Source organism: Taeniopygia guttata, chromosome 2, assembly GCF_048771995.1.
Source record: "Taeniopygia guttata chromosome 2, bTaeGut7.mat, whole genome shotgun sequence".
Classification (NCBI taxonomy): Eukaryota; Metazoa; Chordata; class Aves; order Passeriformes; family Estrildidae; genus Taeniopygia; species Taeniopygia guttata.
Window position 1 is genome coordinate 72,312,799 of NC_133026.1, and position 22,085 is coordinate 72,334,883.

At 40.7% G+C, this 22,085-nt stretch overlaps 2 protein-coding genes across 5 annotated transcripts in view; both read left to right on the forward strand.

Annotated features, from left to right (window-relative positions):
• The window catches only part of RBFA (ribosome binding factor A), a 399,231-nt gene that overhangs the window by 27,657 nt on the left and 349,489 nt on the right, over positions 1-22,085 (forward strand). The gene's annotated exons all lie outside the window — the stretch shown is intronic.
• ADNP2 (ADNP homeobox 2) lies at positions 85-19,523 on the forward strand. 4 transcript variants are annotated; one of them, XM_030267055.4, is made up of 5 exons: positions 85-907; positions 4,712-4,872; positions 6,647-6,766; positions 11,180-11,269; positions 14,210-19,523. In XM_030267055.4, exons 3-5 carry the CDS (start codon positions 6,659-6,661, stop codon positions 17,180-17,182), a joined length of 3,171 nt encoding a protein of 1,056 aa, XP_030122915.2. In that variant the 5' UTR covers positions 85-907; positions 4,712-4,872; positions 6,647-6,658; the 3' UTR covers positions 17,183-19,523. The 4 variants fall into 4 exon arrangements, with proteins under 4 accessions (XP_030122915.2, XP_030122912.2, XP_032602775.2 ...); XM_030267052.4 differs by having other exon boundaries at positions 85-366; XM_032746884.3 differs by having other exon boundaries at positions 85-366; positions 4,712-4,868.

Sequence of the window (22,085 nt, forward strand, 5' to 3'; positions counted from 1 at the left end):
ATCCTGTCCGATGAGCCAATGGGAGCGGTGGCAGGGTCTCGCCTCATTGGCTGGCCGCCTGCCATGCAAATGAGCCTCGACGTCACTTCCTGTGCCATCCCGAGCGCCATTTTCCCTTTCTGGCGGTGGATGCGGTGCGCGCGTCCTGCCGCGCCGCCGCCCCCTCGGGGCGCGCTGTGAGCGCTGCCGGGCGCGGCCCGGGAGGCGGCGCCGGGAGCGGCGGCAGCGCCGCGGGCACAGCCGGGCCGTGAGCGGCGGGCGGCGGTGCGGGACCGCGGCGGGCGGCGGCCGCGGAGGGAGGAGGAGCGGGAGCGAGAGCCCAGAGGAGGAGCGGCGGCGGCGGGGCTCCCCCTGCAGCCCGGCCGGGTACGTGCCGCGGGGCGGGGCGGAGGGCAGCCTGCCCCGCTGGCTGCGCGATTTCGGTCCGGCGGGCGCTGCCAGCCTGGAGCCGCTGCCCCGAGCGGGCGGGAGGCACGGCGCGGGCCCGGCGTGCCCCGTCGGACGAGACGCTGTACGCAGGGATGCTGCGGGCGGCTCCTTGGCACCGCGCGGCTCGCGTCTTGGCTATTTATTCCAGGCTGCGCTTCCTCCATGGAGTGGCTAAGGAACCAGCCAGTTGCTGGCTTTGAAGGCTAGACAATTTTAATCACTTTTAATTAATTGTTTTGATTTGAAACAGTTTGACAAACTGTAGCAGGGACAAGAATGACACACGGACAGAAGCAGCCCTTCATCACTGGTTAATGGATTCAGTTAATGGGACGCAAAATTGCGTTGAATATTCTTCTGGTGCCTCAGCAATGCATGCATGTAGAAAAAAAGTTTATGGATAATGTAAACAAACACGTGCCACACAATGCAAGCCGTGAAAACCGTTTGAATGCACTTGTTTGGTGGTCGAGAGCAGGTAATGGGGAGTTCCTGTTGTCCTGGTTTGTAAATGGAATAAAAGATACGTGTGTAACTCCTGCTGCAGCAGTTCAGAGTCCTGTACAGTCAAAGTTATTAACAACTTGCTTTCAGCAGATAAAGTTTTGACATGTTAGTTATTGGGAAGGAATTGGTTGTTGTCCATAACAGTTTGCTGTCAACCAAAAATCTGTGTTTGTTAAAAACACTTGTACAGAGCTATAATGAAATACTTAAAAAGACTTCTAGTATATTGAATCTATATTCTAGAAATCCTAGTGCACCTTTTAAAAAACTTTGATCAAAAAAATGGAATTTCTTTAGCACAATATTTAGAGGAACTAAGTAAGAAATAAAGAATATGATCAGCTATAATAAGACCTATTATAAGGTATAGTGTATATGATAAGCTTTAATAATTTCTGTGATTAGTTTCATGGAAGTTTTCTGAAAAACAACATCCCTTACAAATTACAGCATATCTTTAGAAACAAGGAAGAGCACACACACTTTTGTTGCATCTTGTGTTTTTCTATTGGGAATTCTTGGATTTGGGCTAAGTTACTGAGTGCTGGTGGAGCTGGTTTGTGTTTGAACACTTTAGTCCTCCTTCTGAAACCTGTTGCATAGCCCTGGGGTGGGGGTTGTCAGTTCTGTCCCCTTTCTGACTTGTTAAAGTTTTGGATTGTCTATGCTGCAAATGTTGTGTGCATTTGTAAAGTGCAAAGCCTTCAGGTCACACCAAGCTGATAAGTGCAGCACAAATGCAGTGGTACTTCCTCCTGGAATAGCTGCACTTGGGGGGTGTGAATCTTCTGCAGACATACACATGGGGTTGATAAGTCCTGCAGGATTTGAGTGTGCTCCATGCAGATGCTTACATCACCTAGGATGAACTTGGATCCTGCTGAGTTCAGGTTCTGGCCAGTGCCCAGAAGAGACTCCCAAGGGAGTCAAAGAATTGTGTTAGTGCTTTAGGAAGGCTCCATGAGTTTAAATGGTAGTGTTCCTTCATGGTAGTGTCACTTAGCCTCTTCTCACCAGTCTTGGATAGCAGGGACTTGGTTGCGTGTTAATGAACCATCACAATAGTTATTTAAACCACAGTAGCTGAAGTTAATGATCTAAATTTGCTTTGATATGTTAGGTAAGATGCAGGTTGTTGTGCTGCATCTCAAGCTATACCATCACATATCTTACTTCTCTTCATTGTGTGTTAGCAGCTGTTGAATGATGGTGATCTTTGTGTTGGGCAAGGTGACCTTTTTAACAGGTATGTGATTTATAGCCATTAAAAGAGGAGAATTATTGTGACTCTAAGAGATCTATGATCTGAAATGCCCAGAAGTTTTTTATATAGCTGGACAAAGAAGAGTTAATTTTTTTCCTTACCTGAGATTTCTATTAAGTTGCCCTTGGATATAAATTTGAATATAAGAAGATAAACTGCTTTGTTGACCAGAACTGCTCTTTGTAAGTTTTATTAGAATATATTTTAAATTACATCAGATTAAATAATGAAGGAGAATAGCATCCATTCTAATCAATCTGAGTCACGAGGTGGTTCCTTAATCACCTGTTAAACAGAACTGGCTCCTGGAGAGTGTTACTTCTGAGTCATGTGGCAAGACATTGATGGGCCTATTAACAGCAGATAAGGAAAACTGCCCAGAGGCAACTCCTACTCAGATGGTACTAGGAAACATCTTGGTCTTCAGTTAGGACACTTGCAAATACCTACTTCCTGTAGGAACACAAATAAGAGTGGTGCAGATTTCATGTAAGGAATAAAGCTCTCAATATGAACACAGTCTGTCACTGGAGGAGGTTGCCCAGAGAGGTTGCCAAACCTGACTGGCCAAAACAGAGTGCCCTGGCTGCAATTAATGGTTGAGCCTGCTTATAGGAAGCTGGACTGGGTGTCCTCTTGAGGTTCCTTCCAAGGTGAATGAGAATGGTTCTGAGAAGTAGAATGAATAGGAACTTGGCATTTTGTGATGACTTCTCACTTTGCAGAGGTGCAGTGTTAATGTTTTTCCTTTTTTTTTTTTTTTTTTTGTAATGTAGAGAAATGATAGTAAAAGGTAGTTAATTTGAAAACTGGTGTCTTTGACTACCAAAATACTGTGCAGACTGTTACCTTGTCTTTTAGACTAGTCTTAAAATACTGCAATACTGCTGGAAGGGAAGTGTTGCATTTGTGATCTTTGAAAAGTCAAATGTGATTAGTTGGGTGTTACAATTGGTGATAACAAATGTAGAAATGAAATGAACCTGTAGTGTTGAATAAAGCTCCACTGTGTATATCATTATGGGGATGTTATCTGAACAAGCAACAAATGCAGAAATATCTTGATGGCTAAAATGCCTAAGCAAGAGTTGGATGGCTGTCTTAGAACTGAATTTGAGACATCAGCTGCTAAAATTATTTTATTTTGCTAAAAACTTGCCTTGATTCTGTTTATGAAGTGGCACTAGTCTGAAAACTCAGTGGTTTATCAGGTTTTTGGAAACAGCAATTAAAAGCAGTGAAGAATACATTTTTGTCTTTTAGACAGGCAATGCAGTAAAATGATCAAGACTCCTGGTAACCCTTGTTCAATTAAACTCTAGTCCTTTGTTGAATTTGCTGATTAAGAATGGAATGTGGAACAAATTGTTGTGCATTGTTCCATGCAACAAATGCATGGAACCAAAGTGCAAACTAAAGTTTGAGGAATGTCCAAAATATAAGGAAAAAAAATATTAGTATGAAAATGTGGATAATAAACTGCGTAACAGTCAAGGAATTAAACTGAGGACTTGAGGGAATAAGTTTAGGAGGTTGATATTTTGTGACCTGTATGGTGGGGCAGTGCTGGTCTAATGGATAGACTCCAAGAGGGTAGATTTAGGTTGGATATTAGGAAGAAATTCTTAACTGTGAGGGTGGTGAGGCATTGGCAAAGGTTTTCCAGAGCAGCTGTGGATGCCCCATCCCTGGAAATATTCAAGGCCAGGTTGGATGGGACTTTGAGCAACCTGGTCTAGTGGGAGGTGTCCCTGCCCATGGGAGTAAGTCTGAAATTAGATGATCTTTAAGATCCATTTTAACCCATACTGTTCTGTGATTCTGGTGCAAGATCTTTTAAGATCCTTACTCCCAAGAAGGTTGTTTAAATGCTTACTGAATAACATTGCATGTGATTGCACAAGGTAGCCTTTGGATTGAAGACCAACTCTTTGAAAACCGGAAAATAATTTATATTCAAGTTTTTTCTGCTATGGTGGAGGTTTTGGTGTGTTTTTCTTTCACCTGGATTAATAATTTAAGGATAATTAATAATTTTATTTAATTTTTTCTTCTGCATTAATAATTTCAGAATAATTACTGGTTAAGGGAACTGTTGAGGTACATGGATGTTGCATACTACACCCCTATAGACTGTTTCTTATTTGTGAGCTAGACATGCCTCAACAAATGCCTGCTTCACCTTCTTTAGTAGCATCAGTGTATGAGTTGGAAGACTGAGATGGGGAAACTGTTTCCAGTGGAACCTAATGCATTGAACCGTATTTCCTTCTGGCTAATCACCACTGGGCATGGTGGTGTCCAGTCAACTCTGTTGTTACCCGTGCTGGACCGTGGGGTTGATGTGCATAACTTGCTGTCATAGAGGGACTGATCTTAAAGCTTTAACTAGGGACTTTGCAAATTCCTGGTGGACTTCACTTTAAAAAAAATATTTTATGTCAGATTTTTGCTCATTGTATTTTGAGAGAATGCCGGACCAAGCACTCTGATTTATTCCATTCTGTATAGGTTCCTGTTCTGCATCTACCCTGATGGTATCAGAATGTCTTCTGGACTTCTTGGTGATAAGAAACATTAGAAAACAGGACTAGCATCTGTCAAATGGGGTTCCCTCTCCATTTCTCTCTCCACACCTTTCCTTTCAAGGGAGAAGAAGCAAAGAATAGTATGTGAGTTGTTTGAATTTTAATCATAAACCCATCAATTGTACGTTTTGTACATATATTAAGGTTTAGGGTGATTACATACAGAACAGAACATTTTTTATATGGTTTGTGGGTTTTGGGGATTTTGTTTTTGAGGCTTAGCTTGTAGCTGGTGTCTTATGTGCAAGGGGATTTTGCAACTATTTGCATGAAAGTCTTATCATTCAAAGTAGAGTTTTCATGTTGGCAGGGAGCTTGCTTTTTTGGTAAAGTACAGCTTTTCAAGACATTTGAGACTGTATGTGCTAAAGAACTGTTTGGAGATTTCCTCTATTTCATTTTTTTTTTCTTTTTCCTGTACAAATGTGTCCTGGATGGATGAATTGTTTAGCAGTAAGGACTAAGATGTTATAAATGTTCCTGGATACTCTGTCAGCTATTTAAGCATCAGATACTGGAGAAGCTTCCAGTGACCTTTTTCAGTGCAGGCTTAGGGTTAGGTTTTGCATTCTGTGTTCATTGTAGTTTCTTAAAGCTCAGGCTAAATTGCATCTTGCTGTAATCTAGGAAGGAGTTGACAAAGGCTGAGCTTTTTTTACTTCTAAAGCTGAGCCTATGGAGATACCTTACAAGTTTACAAAAGTAGAAGCTTCTGCAGGAAATCTAGATTTTACTAGCAATAGTATTTTAAGCATGTACATGCTTGACAGCAAACAAAAATATCAGAGACTTCTCATCTTGATGCTAGGATTTAAGGTGAAAGGTGTGGAATTTCTTCTTATATTATAGTAATTTTCTGAATAGAACTTAATAAAACTCTGATGTTCATGGGTTTGTTCTGGGTTTTACAAAAACCCTACAAAACCAATGTTCCTGCCACGTAGATACAAGGAGATCTGAAAGAAATATTTGGAATTTTCTGTAGATAGAAGAAATACAAAGAATTCCTGCCTGCCCCTCCTCCCCATTAGATTCTGTTTCCTTTAAAATCAGTCAAGGGTTCTACTTGGAAAATGCTAATGAGCCCACTTCTTTGGCTTAAGGATTTTGGGTTTTCATATTTAAGAAATGGCATCGTGGCCCATGTCAGCAAGAGCGTGTCCAGCAGGACTGGGGCAGTGATCGACCCTGTACTAGGCACAGTGAGGCCTTACCTCAAGTGCTGTGTCCAGTTCTGTGCCCCTCAGGAAAGACATTGAGGAGCTGGAGTGAGTTCAGAGAAGGACAGTGAAGCTGGGGAAGGGTCTGGAGCACAAGTCCAGTGAGGAGTGGCTGAGGCAGCTGGGGGTGTTTAGCTTGGAGAAAAGGAGGTTAAGGGGAGACCTTACCACTTTCTACAACTGCCTGAAAGGTGTAGCTAGGTTGGGGTGGGTTTGTTCCCCCAAATAGCAAGTTACAGGAAAAGAGCAAGTTGCACCAGGGAAGGTTTAAATTGGATATTAGGAAAAACTTCTTCAGAAAAAGGGTTGCCAAACACTGGAATGGGCTGGCAAGGGAGGTAGTTCAGTCCCCATTCCTGGGGGTATTTAGAAGACACATAGGTGTAGTGATGAGAGGCATGGGTAATGATTGAGGTGGGTTAATGTTTGAACTTAATGATCTTAGCAGTCTTTTCTAACTGAAATATTTCTGTTCTGTGACTTTTCAGATTTTAGTTTTTATTTTAACACACTTAAATGCAAGTGCCTGTGTTCAAGTATTTAGTCCCTTTTTTCATTCTCTTTCATTTTTCCTCTTCTTTTTTTTTTCTTTTTTTCTTTATTTTTTGGTTGTTATGTTGTTTTTTTTTTTTTCCCAGGAAAAGTGCAAAATGTTTCAAATTCCTGTTCAAAACCTTGATAATGTAAGGAAGGCTCGCAAAAAGGTAAAGGACATTCTTGTGGATCTCGGGCTTGACAGCTGCAGGGAATTGTTGAAGGTAAAGTATTTCAAAGAATGTAAACTAATCTAAAATGTTTAAAAAATCCTGACAAATACGTGTCATAGATGGTGCCACATATTCTGTTAGTAATGTTTCAACAAAAAGAAACAGTACAGCTTTAGGGAAAAATACCGTAGACTGATGAATTGTTATTTGTGTGCTATGCCACAACTCTTTTCAATTCTTTTAAGATTTCAAGCAGATGGGGACGAGTCTCTTCAAAGACATCCCATCACATATGAGGGGCAAGCTTCTGAAGGGACGTACAAATAATCTGTGTTTCTGAAAATGGATAAGTCTTTAAATTTTGTATCTGGTGAAAAATACCAAAATGATCTTACTGAGTTGTAGTTTGGTTCTGTATCTTAAAAAGTATATGCAGGTGTACTGGGGTGATTAAGATAAATCTTGTACCACTGTTGCCACTTTGAGGAGAAAATTTTGTGCATCGGTCAAGAAGAATGCACACCATCAGATTGGCGAACCTAATACCAGAGAAGGTGCAAACACAGCAAAGTAACTCCATTTCTTAACAATAGTGTATTTCAGTGAGCTGGTGCAGAGGCTTTTTTGGCTGTTGAGTACATGCATACCTTCGCATTGACAAGAGGTTCATTGCTTCTGTATGGCAGTACTAAAGTAGGTTTAACACTCTATAAGGGTGCTGTTGTGTATTTTGTGATGGTTTCTTTCTGAAACTCTGTAAATAATTGGAAGAAAAATGTTCAAGACTACATGCATAACTGATTTTGGAACAGTCTTTGTTATTGCAGTTGAACAGTTTTGTATATATTTAAATGTTGTAACAGCTCAAGGGAAATCATAATGTCTACTAATTTCCATTTACTTGCTATTTTTATTTCGTTACTATTCTGTAATCACAGTTCTAACTCAGAAGCCGAGTCTGTCTTGACCATTGGAAACAGGAATGTTTTGATGGTGACAGGTTTTTACTATGAAATTGCTTGTGGTCTCTTTGATTGTTGCATGGATTTCAATGGTAAATAAGTAATAAATTGGTTTGTATTTAATTGAGTTTTTGGTGGTATGTATAATACGCATTTTGTTGGTTTTGCTTCATTTTTAAGTGAAAAATGGTGGTGGGAAACCCAGAAAACATTTGTAGAAAAACCTCTATGACATTTGTGCCAAAAAATACCATATTAGGGTTTTTTTGCAAATAATTCTCCCTCAACCAAGTTCATAACTTCAGTTTGTTTTTCCCAGGTAATCTGGAGCTGGTTTTGGTACAACTTTAGCAGTAGGAAGAATGGTTTCTATAGCTTGATTTGTACTTGGTTCATATGATGTTGATATTTCTTTTTGCTAGCATGGGAAGTGTGAGGTTTTAATAAAACTTAGAATCGTAGAAGGGCCTGGGTTTGAAAGCACTTTGAAAACAATCTAGTGAGAAGTACCTAAAGTTTGTTTTCTCAAATATTTGGATTGGTTTCTGGACTCTTTATGAAGGTGCTGGACAATGTAAGAAATGGATCGAAATACAATATGCTATAAACATGACTTGAATCTGGTTTTGCACTGTTGCAATAAGGCACAATAATGGACAATAGTTGGTGAGGAAGGTGAAGGAATATAATGTATGACTAGTACCTCTCTGTAGCTTAGAGACCAAAAACATTAGGTTTTAGGCTAATTGATCTCTTCTAGGAAGAAAACATGAGCATTTTGTCTGGAGTAATAGTTTGAGTCTCCAAGTAGTGTGTTTAAGTACACTGTAAGGTCAGAGGTTTTCCTTTAAAACACTGTTCCAGATTCTCTACCATACTGTGTCTTTAGGGCCATGAAGGTGATGAGAGGGCTGGAGCACTTCTGTTCTGAAGCTGAAAACATGCTGAGAGAGCTGGGATTCAGCCTGGACAAGAGAAGGCTTTGGGGAGACTTCCTTGCAGCCCTGCAGTACCTGAAGGGGGCTCTTTAAAAGGAAGGAGAGGGACTTTTTATATGGAGAGATAGGGACAGGACAAGGGGCAGTAATGTTTTAAACTGAAAGAGCGTAGGTTTAGATTAGGTGTTAAGAAGAAATTCTTTATTCAGAGGGTGCTGAAGCACTGGTACAGTTGCCCAGAGGAGCTGTGGATGCCCCATCGCTCGCAGCATTTAAGGCCAGGTTGGATGTGGCCCTGGGCAATCTGGTTTAATGAGTGGCATCCCTGCCCATGATGGGGGGGCTGGAACTAGATGATTTGTAGGGTCCTTTCCAACCCAAACCATTCCATGATTCTGTTCTATGATTCTGTGTCTTCTTTTCAACTCTTACCTTTTTATGTTTTTGTTAAGGAAAACCATAGTAGTTTTAACACAGAGGGGAGAACAGTTGTTAGTTTAAAAATGTTTTTCTCTTCAACTTAAAAATACCTATTATGCATCAGGACTAGTCAGGCTTCTCAGAGGGCTTTGTTCCTTTCTTGTTACCTTTCCCTTCTCCTGTTTTTGTCCCCTCCTGAAAGCGAGAAATGTGGAAAGGGCATAACTAATTAGTGGACCTTTGTTTTAAAGCAAGTGTTCACAGCAGCCATTTCCACCACTGAAGAATAGTATTGATAAGAATGGTTATTCCTCTGTAGGAAATAGCTAATTTTAGCAAAATTATCTAGTCGTATTTCATGTATTTGGCTTGTGAGAATCTGGTGTTTAAGTGTAGGGCCCGTCACTCAAACCAAAAACAGAACATATTTCAGATAAGCCATAAATTTCAAGAAAACTTTTTTTTGACAGTGTGTAATTCATTCCAGCATGTTTGGCTGAAAAAGTTCTAGTAAATCTCAAGTGGTTCTATTTTCTCTATCAAAAATAGTTCACTAAAGTTCTAAGATTTCGCTTGTTGCATGCAAGAGGTTTTTCTAAGGTTCCTGCGTTTTTTTTGTGGTTTGTATTGTTTTTGTTTCTTAGGTTGGTTTTTCTGTGGGGTTTTTTTTGTTTTGTTTTGTTTTGTTTTTTTGGTGGGGCATTTTCTTTTTTTTTTTTTTTTTGGTTGGTTGAAGGGCAAGTACATGACTTATTCAGTGTCTAGGGTTGATTAGATTGCAGGGTATTTGTCTATTGCTGCCCTGAGCTTGTCTGATTTCTCTTTGAGCATACTTGATGGTTGAAAAGGTAGACAGCATATTGCAAACTCAGCTGCTACATTTTTCTAAATTCTTGAATAATGAAGTTAAAATCAAATTATTACTGGCATGATGTTCTGGTTTACTGTAATCTGCTGAACATGTAGGAATGCTTCTATTTGCAGGGTGCAAATGGACAAGAGCCTAGTGCAGACAGAACCTGCATTAAGTAGAATTCTGTATTTTTTTGATTGTTGAAGCTTTGTTGCTCCTTGTTGCTGACTATATTCTGTGTTGCTGCTAAATTTCACATTATACAAACTATTAGGTTTATGAATTCCACTCCTTTTGTAAGGTCATCTGATCTTAAATGTTATTTGTTACCTGCTTCTGCTGTTGCTGGTGTTTGGTGAAGAGATGAAATCATGCTTTCTCTAAGTATCTGCAGAGTTTTGAGTGAAGAGAGATTTGTGAAAAGGAAGAATGTGAGGGGAGAAGAGATGCAAGTTTTCTATGGGTAAAGCTTGGATCTGTAGCCTGTGTTCCATCCAAGGCATTCTGGATGTGCTGTTGAATCTAGTTTAGGGTCTTCAGAAATGCCTAGTAAATTGGAATCTATCTTTGGTTTTTTTGGGATTTTTTTTTTCCCCCTCACATTAAGTTTGTATTTAAATATGTGTGGGTCTTAGAAATCTGGTGATGAACTTAGTATTTTTAGGAGAGTAGCTGGCTTTGGCTTGAGGGAACTGCTCTGATAAGATTAAGACAGCTGCTTTCCCTGACACAGTTGTTACAGACACAGTAATCTTGTTGCTTTTGAGCTTCAGGAAAAGCAGCTCTTGGAAATCAGCTTCTGTGAATGTCTTTTGTTTTTTCCAAGTTAGAGGTATAACAATGTTACGCAGATTTAATACTAAAACCTGTTGCAAATTAAAGTGTAGTGGTAAGTTAATAAAGCAATGAAGTAAGCAATGAAATATTACCAATGAAGGAGGAGGAAGACAGAGGGGAAAAATACTTTAAGTGTTCACTGTGAACTTGGCTGGAAGCAGTGGAATTCATGTGTAAATATTTTCACTCCCAGTATTATTTTCAGTAATTATGAAATGTTCAGGATTCCTGCTCTATTACCAGGTAGTCACATGAACAAATATTTGAGGTAAAATAAATCAAAGCTGATCAAAGTAGTAATTTATTTGAATGGAGTTTAGAGACTTCCAAGTAATCCTCTATTTCTGTGTGGTTTTCTTTTTTATTTTTCCTTATTGCCTGTTGAGAATTTCTTTATACTCAGAATAGACTGCAAATTGCTGATTTTCATTTCTTGTTTTTATTTTACTTTTAGAATCTTAAAAGTTTTGATGCAGGTGAAAACTACTTTCGTAACACTTCATGGAGTGATGTCTCTCCTTGGGAGCCTGTGGGCAAAAGGAAGGTATGTATGTTTGTGACTCAAATTCTGGATAAACAAGTTGTGTGGAGTTGCTGAATTTGACAGTTTTCAGAAATTGGAATGCAGCTTTTTTTATGGAAGAAAATAGCTTTAATATTTGTTTTCTAAGTGCTATTAGTCAGGGAATAATCTTACATTTTCTCTTTGTTTTTCCCTGTAATGCAGGTGGTTATGAGGACTTCAAGTTACTATTTTCAGTCTTTAAGGATACAACCCTGAACATCAGTGTTTAAGATGTCACACTAATATTCTGCCTTTTTAGCCTGACCTAATATGCATGGTCTTCTGTACAACATGACTCCCGTTTTATTGGATGGGTGAAAGTGTGATTGCATAGATGCAGGTGGATTAAGATGAAATTATTATTAGTGGCTTGGTGTAGGGTGGCAGTGGAAAACTCTTTCCAGTTATATTTGTGTATGTGAAACAGCTTTTAGTTCTGTATAGCTAGACTCGACAAGAGAGGCAGGGTTGAGGTGAGCAATTCTATAATTTTATATAGTAGCAGGTTTCTAAGATGCTGTGTATAGAGCAGTGGAGTATGTCCAGAAAAAAATGTAGACTTGTCGGTCTTGCCTGAAGAGTCTTGGGGCCCCTCATGGCCTTCTCATGGAACACCTGTCAATGAAATTCAGTGTGGAATTGATAACACAATCCTGTGGAACAGATTGTATTCCAAACTGTGTCTTTTGGATACTAGCCTTGTTCTTACAATTTTTCTTTAAACAATTTTGTTTTAATAATGCATATTATTCATGCATCATTCTGTCTAGATTTGGGAGAAAATAAGCTGGTCCTTCAGGATGTTCTATTCCAAAGTTGTTTCCATAAGGGGAAAATAAATTGTTTCCTTCTATAAACTTAGTAGGCTGGAGAAGATGTCTGTGTAAATGAAGTTGGTGGTTTCCACCATTTGTACTATTTTTAGGGAGACATTTACAGTTCTGGCAGAACTTTGTTTTTTGGAGGATGTCTTGTCTTTCTGCATGATTCTAGGTTGTGGGGAATGTGAGACTGCACAACAGAAAGTATTACTGTGTTCTTGGGTAGGTTCTTTAAAGGAAGGTTAATTGAGTTTACTGCGATGTCTCTAATAAGCCTTCTTTTGGATTACATTTATACAGCTGAAGGTTGTGTTGGTCAATCTCCAAGATGCTTTGTTTTTCCTAAGTGGCTTGTAATTCTTATTTTGTCAATTTTCTATAAAACTGGCATGCCACTGGTAGGTTGTGGTGAGCCTGAAAAAGCACAGTGAACAGAAAAAGCAGATGAGTATGCAAGGAGAACATGCTCGCAGAATGGTTTGTAAAGTGTGTGGAAGAGCTCTGTTTCATACAGAGAATATCAAAGCAGCATATTTCCACTTGTTTCTGTTCAGCTGAAAGACAATTGTTTGGAATTTTTCCTTTGTCATTTTACTTCTCCAGAAGTAGTGAGGCGTATCTTCTAGTAATATTTTGTTTGCTTCATTAGTTCATTAGTGTCAGTGGCCTTTCTCTAGGTGGGATACTTCAAGATTGATGCATCTGCTAATTTGCTTTGTTGCTGTTTGCTAGCAGCTAAGGTTAGACACCTAGAGTATAAGTAGAAGATAATTCAGTGGTAGCTTAGCAATGTGCTTCTTCAGCAGCCTTAGCCAGCCAGTGGCATTGTCTGACACAGTCTTTTGAATTGGGAGCTTAGATTTTGGTTATCATCAGGAGACTCCTAATACTACTAGGAGATGGCTGCCTGTTGTCTGTAAATGGCTGACTGTAACCTGCATGGTTATATGATATGGCAAAAAAACCCAAACCTGCACATGTTGTGTTGCTGTGTCATGGTGTGTCAGTGAGATGTATGTGGATGATCTGACAGGGCTGGATGCTGTAGTGGCAGAACAGTTTGTTCCCTTTGGGTTCTGTTTCATGAGTGCAGAAATCAGTGAGGTGAAAAACATGTCTGAGGGAAGAGACAGAGTGCACTAGATTTTTGAGTGTACAGATTTTTCACATGGATGTTGCTATGACTGATTCTGTAGTTTTTGGCAGGAGCCAGGGTTAACTTCCTAGGAAGTTTGTCAGGAAAAAATGGTTGATGGGGCTACCAGTTTTTCAGAAAGATCATATTAATGTTCATATGGATATGAAAAACAGTGCTGTCATGTGATGTATAACTGAGGGAGCAGATCTCTGCTTAGTGCAAGGTAGATGTGTTCTTAAGCAGTTGAAATACTTTTCTGAGAGGAATGTGTATGCTCTATACTGAGTGTTTTTGAGGAATTTTTTTTGAGGAAAAACACTGGGATGCCCAGTATATAAATTATATATATGAGTTAATAAATCGCTGCTTTATCATAAAAGGGAGTTTTACTACTTTCTATTATTATTTTGGCTCCAAAAGAATGTTCTTAAAAAATCATTGTTTGTGGCTTTGTTGGGAAGGTCTGGAGAGTTTTCAGTGAAGAATATGTTATTGAAAAACAGAAAAAAAGTTCTTCCCTGTTCTGTTGTTTGTCTTTTTGTCCAGTAGATGGGAGCTGGCCCTGAACTAAACAAAGCTTTAAAAGTGTCATATTAAAAGGGCTGCAATTCCTAATTCCTAAGGCTTAACTTCTGTGTACAGTGGGGATACAAATTCTTTCCATCTTGTTCTGTGATTCCTGTATTTAAAAACAGGCTTCAGAATTGCTTCTTGTGAACTAGGGTAGAAGTAAACTCATTTAAGGCTTCTTAGTAAATTATAATGAAACAAAAAAGGCACAAATGTTTCTCCCCTTAAGTAAGTAATCTTTAAATTTGCTTTTCAAAACCAGAAGAAACTGAGAACATACATGCTCTACATCCAGTGAAGGCATTTTTGACAGGTCATAGTGCAGATTTAAACAGACCAGTGGCATAAGAATTGACAGTTTCTAAGTGGATGTTTTTCTTTTGTTTGCAGAGATACAGAAAAAAACCATACTGCTGTGGCTTATGCAAGTTGTCATTCAAATTGCTTACTTCTTTCAAGAATCACTTGCATCGTTACCATGAGGATGAAATGGACCAGGAGATGGTGGTTTCTTGCCCAAAATGTGCATTTTCTTCTCATCCCAAAGTAGTGGGAGAACACATGTGGATGTTTCATTCGTTTAATAAACAAATACAGAACTATACAGTCAGCATTTTGGATGGCATGAAACAATTTAGGAGTGACATCATAAATTTCACTTGTCTAAAATGTCAATTCACAGACACCTTGTATTACAATATGAAGAAACACGTGCTGATGAACCATTTTGAAAACTTGCTAAGTGCATATTTTGGTGAGAAATGTGATGAAAGTACGCCAAATTCAGTTGAGTTCTACTGTAAAAAATGTAATGCTCCTGCAAACAGCCCAGATTCTTTAATGTACCATGTCTTGACAGCTGAAACACACAGAGACCTGGAGAACAAACTTCGTTCTCTGATTTCAGAACGTATTAAGAAGCCTGGACTTGTGAAACAAATTCATATTGCTCCAAAGCCTGTCCCAGCTGTAGCAGCAGCTGCACCTGTAGCAGCAGCATCTGCAGGGCCTGTCATTGTCCCAGCAGGTTCTGTGACAGCTCCAGCTTGCATCCAGGTTGCATTTCCACAGAATAATCAAAACCAGAGCATGGTGCACACACAAGGAGTTCAGAACACAGTTGGACCAGTGACTATCCCAAGTGCCTCTGGCAGCCTCCCAAAAACCACCTATGCTCCTGCTGCTACATCCTCGCAGGTCACTCTTGTGACCAGCAATCCTCCTGTGGCTCAGAATAACCTTGGTATGCCTTCGCAGGCTGTCATTGTTTCTCATGGGCTCCAACTTAATCATTCTGTTGGGACCGTAAGTAGAGCTGTGGCCCCTGCGGTTCTTCCTCTTAATCAGCCCGTCAGGCCTGGGCTCTTTCCTGTTAATCAAACCATTGGGACTATAAACACTCTGGTTCCAGCTGGAACGCTCCCTGCTGCTCAACCTGTTGGCCCTGTGAGTCAATCAGTTGCGCCAGGAGTCCTCCCCGTGAATCAGTCAGTTGCTCCAGGAATTCTGTCTGTCAACCAGCCACTTGGGAACATGAACAGACCCATCGATCCCAGGGTCCTTCCAGTGACGCAGACAGTTGGGTCGGGTCTTCTCCAGCTTAACCAGCCTCTTGCTCCTGGGGTGGTTCCTGTTAGACAACCTGTTGGACCTGGATTCCTTCAGCTTAATCAACCTGTTGCCCCAGCAGTTATCCCAGTAAATCAACCAGTTCAGCCTCCGGTTTCTCAAAGCACAGCTTTTTTGACTGCGGGCTCTCTGCTGAGGCAGTTGATTCCCACTGGCAAGCAGGTTAATGGGATACCTACTTTCACACTGGCCCCCATCTCTGTTACTTTGCCTGTTTCTCCCTGTGGTGGAGTAGCTACTGTGACACCTCCGCAGGTGCCCATCCAGCTCATGCAGACAGGATCAGTGTCTCAGCTGTCCCAGTCACCAGCCAATGCTCCCTCTCCTCCTGTGGTTCTGACCTCTGACAATGTATCCTTGCAGGCCTCCCCCCCTGCTCCTGAAACAAGCCAAGCTGTCAGACAGGCCAAGCAGTGGAAGACCTGCCCTGTTTGTAATGAGCTTTTCCCCTCAAATGTCTACGAAGTGCACATGGAGGTGGCCCACAAACCACTTGAAGTAAAAGTAGAAACCCCAGAACCTCACAAACTTGCAGCTTGTGCATCCTTTCTGAGGATGACGGAAAAGGCGATCGGGTGTTACGCTTGTAAATGTTTTCTCTGTGAGGAAGAGCTCATGAAGCATATCTTCATGCATGGCTTATCTTGCTTGTTTTGCACAGGTACTTTCTATGACTTAAAAAGCCTTGTGGAGCACAACAAAACTGCACACAATGGGAGAAAGGAGTTGCATGCAAGTTACAGCAACAGAGGAATTCAGCTAGGTAATGATGCTCAGGGTGGCCTTGTGTTCCCACACTTCGATTTCAACACAGTGCTACCAGATGAAGACATGGGTGAAAGAGAAGTGCATTTGGCAGTGCTTGTTGGAATATATTCAACAGTTCTTGTCCCTGTTTACATCAAAGTGAAACCTCAGACAGCACAAGTTAACAGGAGATGCACCAGAAAAATGTTCACCTGTCCCTTTTGCTTAGGTACGTTTGCTGGTAGAGAAACCTATGAAAAGCATTTGAAAGAGAGGCATCATATAATGCCGACGGTGCATAGGATTTTAAAGTCTCCTGCTTTCAAGTGCATCCACTGTTGTGGTGTGTACACTGGAAATATGACTCTGACAGCTATTGCTGTACATTTGCTCCGTTGTAGAAGTGCTCCCAAAGACACCAACTCGAGCCTGAAGATGCAGCTTGAGCGCACTGAGAGGAAAGAACTGCTGTTTGTGAATGGTGAGAAGAATCTTTCTGTGGTACTGAAAAGAAAGCAATCAGATTCCTGCTTTGTTGCAGAAGACCAAAGGAATAAGGAACAGCAGCCTCTGAGCTTAAGTAATGGCATAGCTCTGTGTGCAGAGAACAAAGTGAATTCAGGGGTAGTGCCTTTTAAACGACAAAAGATTAGGACTGAGATGAGGAAGCTTCCTTCTAGTGAGGATCTCCGCTTTCTAGCAGTAGATCCTAATCAGTATGATCACAATTCATATGAGGCACAGAAACAGTTTTTGTCAGACTACTTTCACAAGAGGCCATATCCTTCTAAAAAAGAGCTGGAATTACTTTCCTTGCTGCTATATGCGTGGAAAATTGATGTTACATCATTCTTTGGAAAAATGAGGAATACATGCTTAAAGGCGATAAAACATCACAGACCATCTGTGCTGATGGGTTTCAGTATGTCTGAACTAAAAAACATTAAGCACAGTTTGAATTTAAAAGATGGACCATTGGAAATGTAGCCCAGCTTTTTATAACAGCTAAAAGCAATCCAGAATTGCATACTTAAAATTTAGCAGTTTATTATATTGTTTGTTTTAACTTGCAGACTGGCCTGTTGAAGGGTGCAGTAATACAAAAAGTATCGTTCACTTGTGGCTGTTATTGTGAAAGGCACACGTAGTTGTATTTTAAAAGCTAAAACCTTCAGACTTAAACGTCTGGAATTTATTTTAGCTTTTTACCTTCCCTGGGGGTAGTGTTGTGGGGGTTTTTTTGTTTGGTTTTTTTTGTCTGTATTTGGTTTTTTTTGTTACTTGTTTTGCTTTGTGGTTTTTGTTGTGTTTTGTTCCACTTTTTCTTCCCCTCCAGGCTCCTATTACATTTTTTATACCACCATGTAAAACCCTTGTCCTTGTTAAAATCAAATTTTATTTTATTTTTCTGCAGTGTCATTTTTTTCCTAATTAATAAAATGTGTAATGTGGGTTAAAATAGCAAGTTAAACTATGTGAAAAAGATGAATTTGATTATTGTATTTTTAAGTCCTGATATTTTTTACCTGTTTTTGGTTTATCTGCTGAAGAAGTGATTGTGACCATTACATTAATTGTCCCTTCAAATTCCCAGGGAACTGGTAGCTGTGAAATACATGACATTGTGTTTTTTTCCTTGGTCAGAATACCTGTGCCAGTTAAGTCTGGTGATCTGTGGCTCCTGCTGAGTATTAACATGAGGAGCTTTTGGGTGCTCATTGAAGTGTTACAGTGAACTGACTTGAAATGGTTGTGTTATCTGTTAAATAGATCTTGCTAACCAGAAGTGTTTATCCTTTTCATTTGGTGTTGAAGCCTGGTTGTTTACCTATTGTTCAAAGCAGCATTGATTTTATTTTCTTTTTCAAAAAACAAAGCTACTTTGGAGAGTGTCACATTGCTTTGATATATGGAGTATATGACCTCTCTGCATGTCACTTATGTGTAGAAGTCCTATCCAAATATCACCCAAATTTGGTGAAAAATCTGACATTTTAAATTGCTGTTTTATGAGGTAGTAACTGAGTAGAGCCTACTCCCCAGCAAATTAGATCCCTGGCGTGAAGTCCCTTGGGTCAGAAATGGTACAAACTGAACCTGGATGAATTGGTAATATCAGGACTTTAAACTATTGGTACTTGAGCCCATGATATTCATGTAGTGATTAATTCTTGTTGGCCTATAGAGAGCATCACACCCAAACAGACTTAACTTCAGTATGGACTAACATCTCTGTTGCAGAATAAAGAAGAGCTGTTGGGAAGGTTCATTTGAGTTGAAGCACAAACTGGTGGCCACATCGAGGCCTGGTGTGTGTCCTTTCTGGATATGCTTGTTTTCATCTGGCTTGTCAAAGAGTGCCTCCAATACCAACAGCCAGTTACGTAATAAATAATCTGTAAGATGCATTGGTTTTATTTCCTCCTCTTCATCCCACTCTCCCTACCCTCCTTTGTAAGAAGAAAAAAATAAAGTTCACTCGTGTCAGTGTTAGAAGGAAAGGGTGATATGCCCAAGCTTATTTTTATTTTTTAAGGTAGTAAGTAGACTTTTGCCCTGTGCCATAGGCACTTTCTAAAGCAGATACAGAATGTTTTATTGCTGTTTCTGAAAGGGTGTGACATTTTTAGCCGAATTTGGTGACTTCCTGCCTGAGGTTTTGTAAGTTGTTTGGAGTTATATTTTGGATAAAATCTTCATATTTTCATATTTATTGCTTCAAAGAGTTTTAATGTGTATGTAACATATGGTTACTTAGAGAGAACCTGCTATTTGGAAAAACCTAGTAATTTAATAGCAGTGTTAAACAAACATAAACAATATTTATGGGATCAGTTGCATGCCCCACCCCAAAAAGTGATTAAGAAACTGTGTTCTTATAGCCTTTTAATAGCTCATTAAAATTTTTTAAAAACTATATATATACTGGGCCAGTTCATGAAACCTGTTCAGAGGGCTGTGGGTGAGGAAGAGGGATGCATTCTACAAGTCCTGAAGTGTAGGCACTTAATCTTGCTCTTGCACCTCTGCCCTGTGAGCCCTGCCATCTTTGGAGCAGTTCTGCTGGTTCTGATGAGACTCCAGGATGGGGTTTGGCAGTGTGCGTCTGGGGAAGGCTTGAATGCCATGAATGGGGAAAGACTGTAGAGTAAGCAGCATGGCTGTGGGAAGCTGGGAAGTCATTTCGTGGTTCATCCATGCCTGGGGCACCAAGGGAACAATCTAGTCTTACCAGAGTTTTCCTACATAGTGTCTAGTGTTGATATTAAACACTTTATTTATTGGATTTTGTTTTCACGATTTCAAATAAACCATATTTTTAACTTTTTCTTACGTGTGTGTGCAAATGATTGCCTATCCCTCCCTTTTCCCCCTTTTAATAAATTCACAGAACTTTGTATGAACATTTTTTTGTTGCAAAATGGCTGTTGAAATACAAGAAGAAAGTAAGAGAAAGTAAGATGCAGAACTTGGATCCAGATGATTCAGGTACATCTTAGTGCATTATAGTAATTATGTATTATCTCAAATATTGATAGCTGGATTTTTTCCTAAAGACTGATATTCCTAAATCTTGGTACTAATTTGCTATCACTAAATGCTTGTGTTCTTGTTAAATGGGTACTGTAGAAATAAAAACCAGATGAATTTTGAAACATGAAACTGGTGACTGAGAACGCAGTATGGTTGTGGTTTTCAGGAAAACGAAGGAGCTTGAAAACAGCAAAGTTAAAAATTGGTGGCTTTAATTAATTGGCTTTTTGCTGTGGGCTTCTTAGAGGTGAAGTCATTTGGATAGAAAGTCAGGAAACACACTGCTACCCCTGCCTTGGGCACCACATGGGCAGTGTGGAATTGCCTCTCAGGCTCTTCTCTAAGGACAGGGCCTCACACTGCTGGGATATGGGAATGGGAAAACAGTGGAGCTGCCCTCTGCAGCAGACTTTATGAATACAAGTCCCTGAAGCATGTGAAGGAAGCCCTGGTCCACTGTGAAAGAAGCCCAGTTGGGAAGAATTTATCTTCTTGCTTGCGTACCATATACCAAAACATGTGTGACATTGTTCTTCTTGCTCTGCACTTACCCATTTTAGCACACTGAGTGCACGGTGGTGTCCGTGGCATGCTTGCGGTGCTGCCCCGTGTGCTTGGGCGTGTTGATCTGCAGATAATGAGGAGGAAGTGGGCCATGTACCCGCCCTTTTAAGTCCACATCAACTGCTGTTCATCAAGGTTTTACCTGGCAGTATATTTCAGAGCAGCTTGTAATAGAATGAGGGGGAGTAGAAATCTCAAGAAGCTTTGCAGGTATCATTCTTATTTTGTCTGCTTGTCCATGAAGTGGGAGTGAGAGCAGTTCCTGTCACCCTGGAAGGCTGAGACTGGCAGGTGGGGTGTGCATTGAGTTGCACCAAGTAAGCCAAGGATGTGACAGCTGACAGTGTGTGTGTCATTGAAAACCATCAAGCTTGGGCATTTCTGGAGGAAGATCTGATTAATTGTATGATCAGAGTCAGTGTCTATTTGGGTTATAGTCTGAATAATTCTCTCAGTCTTTCCTTGTAGAAGAGGTGCTGCATCCCTCTGATCATTTTGTTGATCCTCTGCATTTTGGAGTATGAGTTCATTTTAAGGTAGCTGTCTGGACTGTTCTTATTAATGTTGTTAATGCTGTGAAAAGTGCAAGTCGATTAACCCAACTTGTTAATGGAGGAAAAGCTGCTAGGCAGCTTTGCTGCAGAGAAGAACTAATATTGTACGTGAAGAACTTGGGTGCTGGGACTTCATGCAGCAGCATCATGATTTATAAGCACGCATGGATAAAGGTCAGCCAGTGTAGATCCACCCAGCCCACTGCTGCTCAAGGCCAGGGGTAGCCTTGGCGCAAATGGAGTGTGATGTGGCCACATTCAGTGTGGGGTCATGCAGAGCCAGTGCTGGGTTCAGGGCTGTGACACTGAGAAGGACCGAGTGTGACTGGGGCAGGAAGATGTTTTTGGGTTGAACTTCGGTTGAGGGGAGGTGTGCAAGGTGGCTGCTCTAGGTACAAAGGGGCTGCCACCCACCAGTGCAGGCCAGGGCTGGGCAGTCTCTGTAGGAACCTGCCAAGTTCTGCAAAAATGTGTGTCCTGGGAGCAGGCTGAAAGTCCAGCTAACAAGGGTGGACTCTGAGGCAGCTCCCTGTTAAACACTGCACCAAGGAAGGCTGTTGTAGGTTAATTCCCAAAATGCCTCTCTGGGAGCACAGTGGCTGTGCCTCACGCTCTGCAGTTTCTTTGTAAAGCCTGCGTTTAGCTGAACATGGCTTTGACCAGGTCCCTGCATGAATGAGGAGTTTGAGGAAGACCTGGGGTCCCTGGATGCTGGGGTGCTGTGGGAGTGAGGATGGGGGAGCCTCTCCAGAGCCCTTCTGAGCATGAGACCAAGCTGGTGCTGCTGCACCAAAGGGGCTGGGGCTGGCAGGCCCATGGAGTCTTGGGCAGAGCAAAGGTCCATCTCACAAGTGACACTGGATTCTTCAGATGCCATTTTTGTTCTTTAGCAGATGAATTGGCTTGGACTGGGGGCTTTCTAATAAGAATTGCTCAATAAGAAATAAAATGTCAAATATTTATAAACTAATTTTTTTTAAAAGAGATATTTTAAAAATTGCACATAGTGTTCTGAATGTTATCATTTTGGAGAGGAAGAGGGAACCAGAACAACAACAGCACCAATAAGCACCTCTTAATCCTGCAAGGCTCTTGGGGAGACAGAGCTTAGCAAAATGATATATCAGTAGAAAAAAAAAAAAATTTTCTCAGAGCAGAGAAAATGTCTTTCTATTGCCCTAAGGCTCATGTTTCCCTGGGCCAGTGAGATCAACTGCCATAGAAATACCCAAAAATCT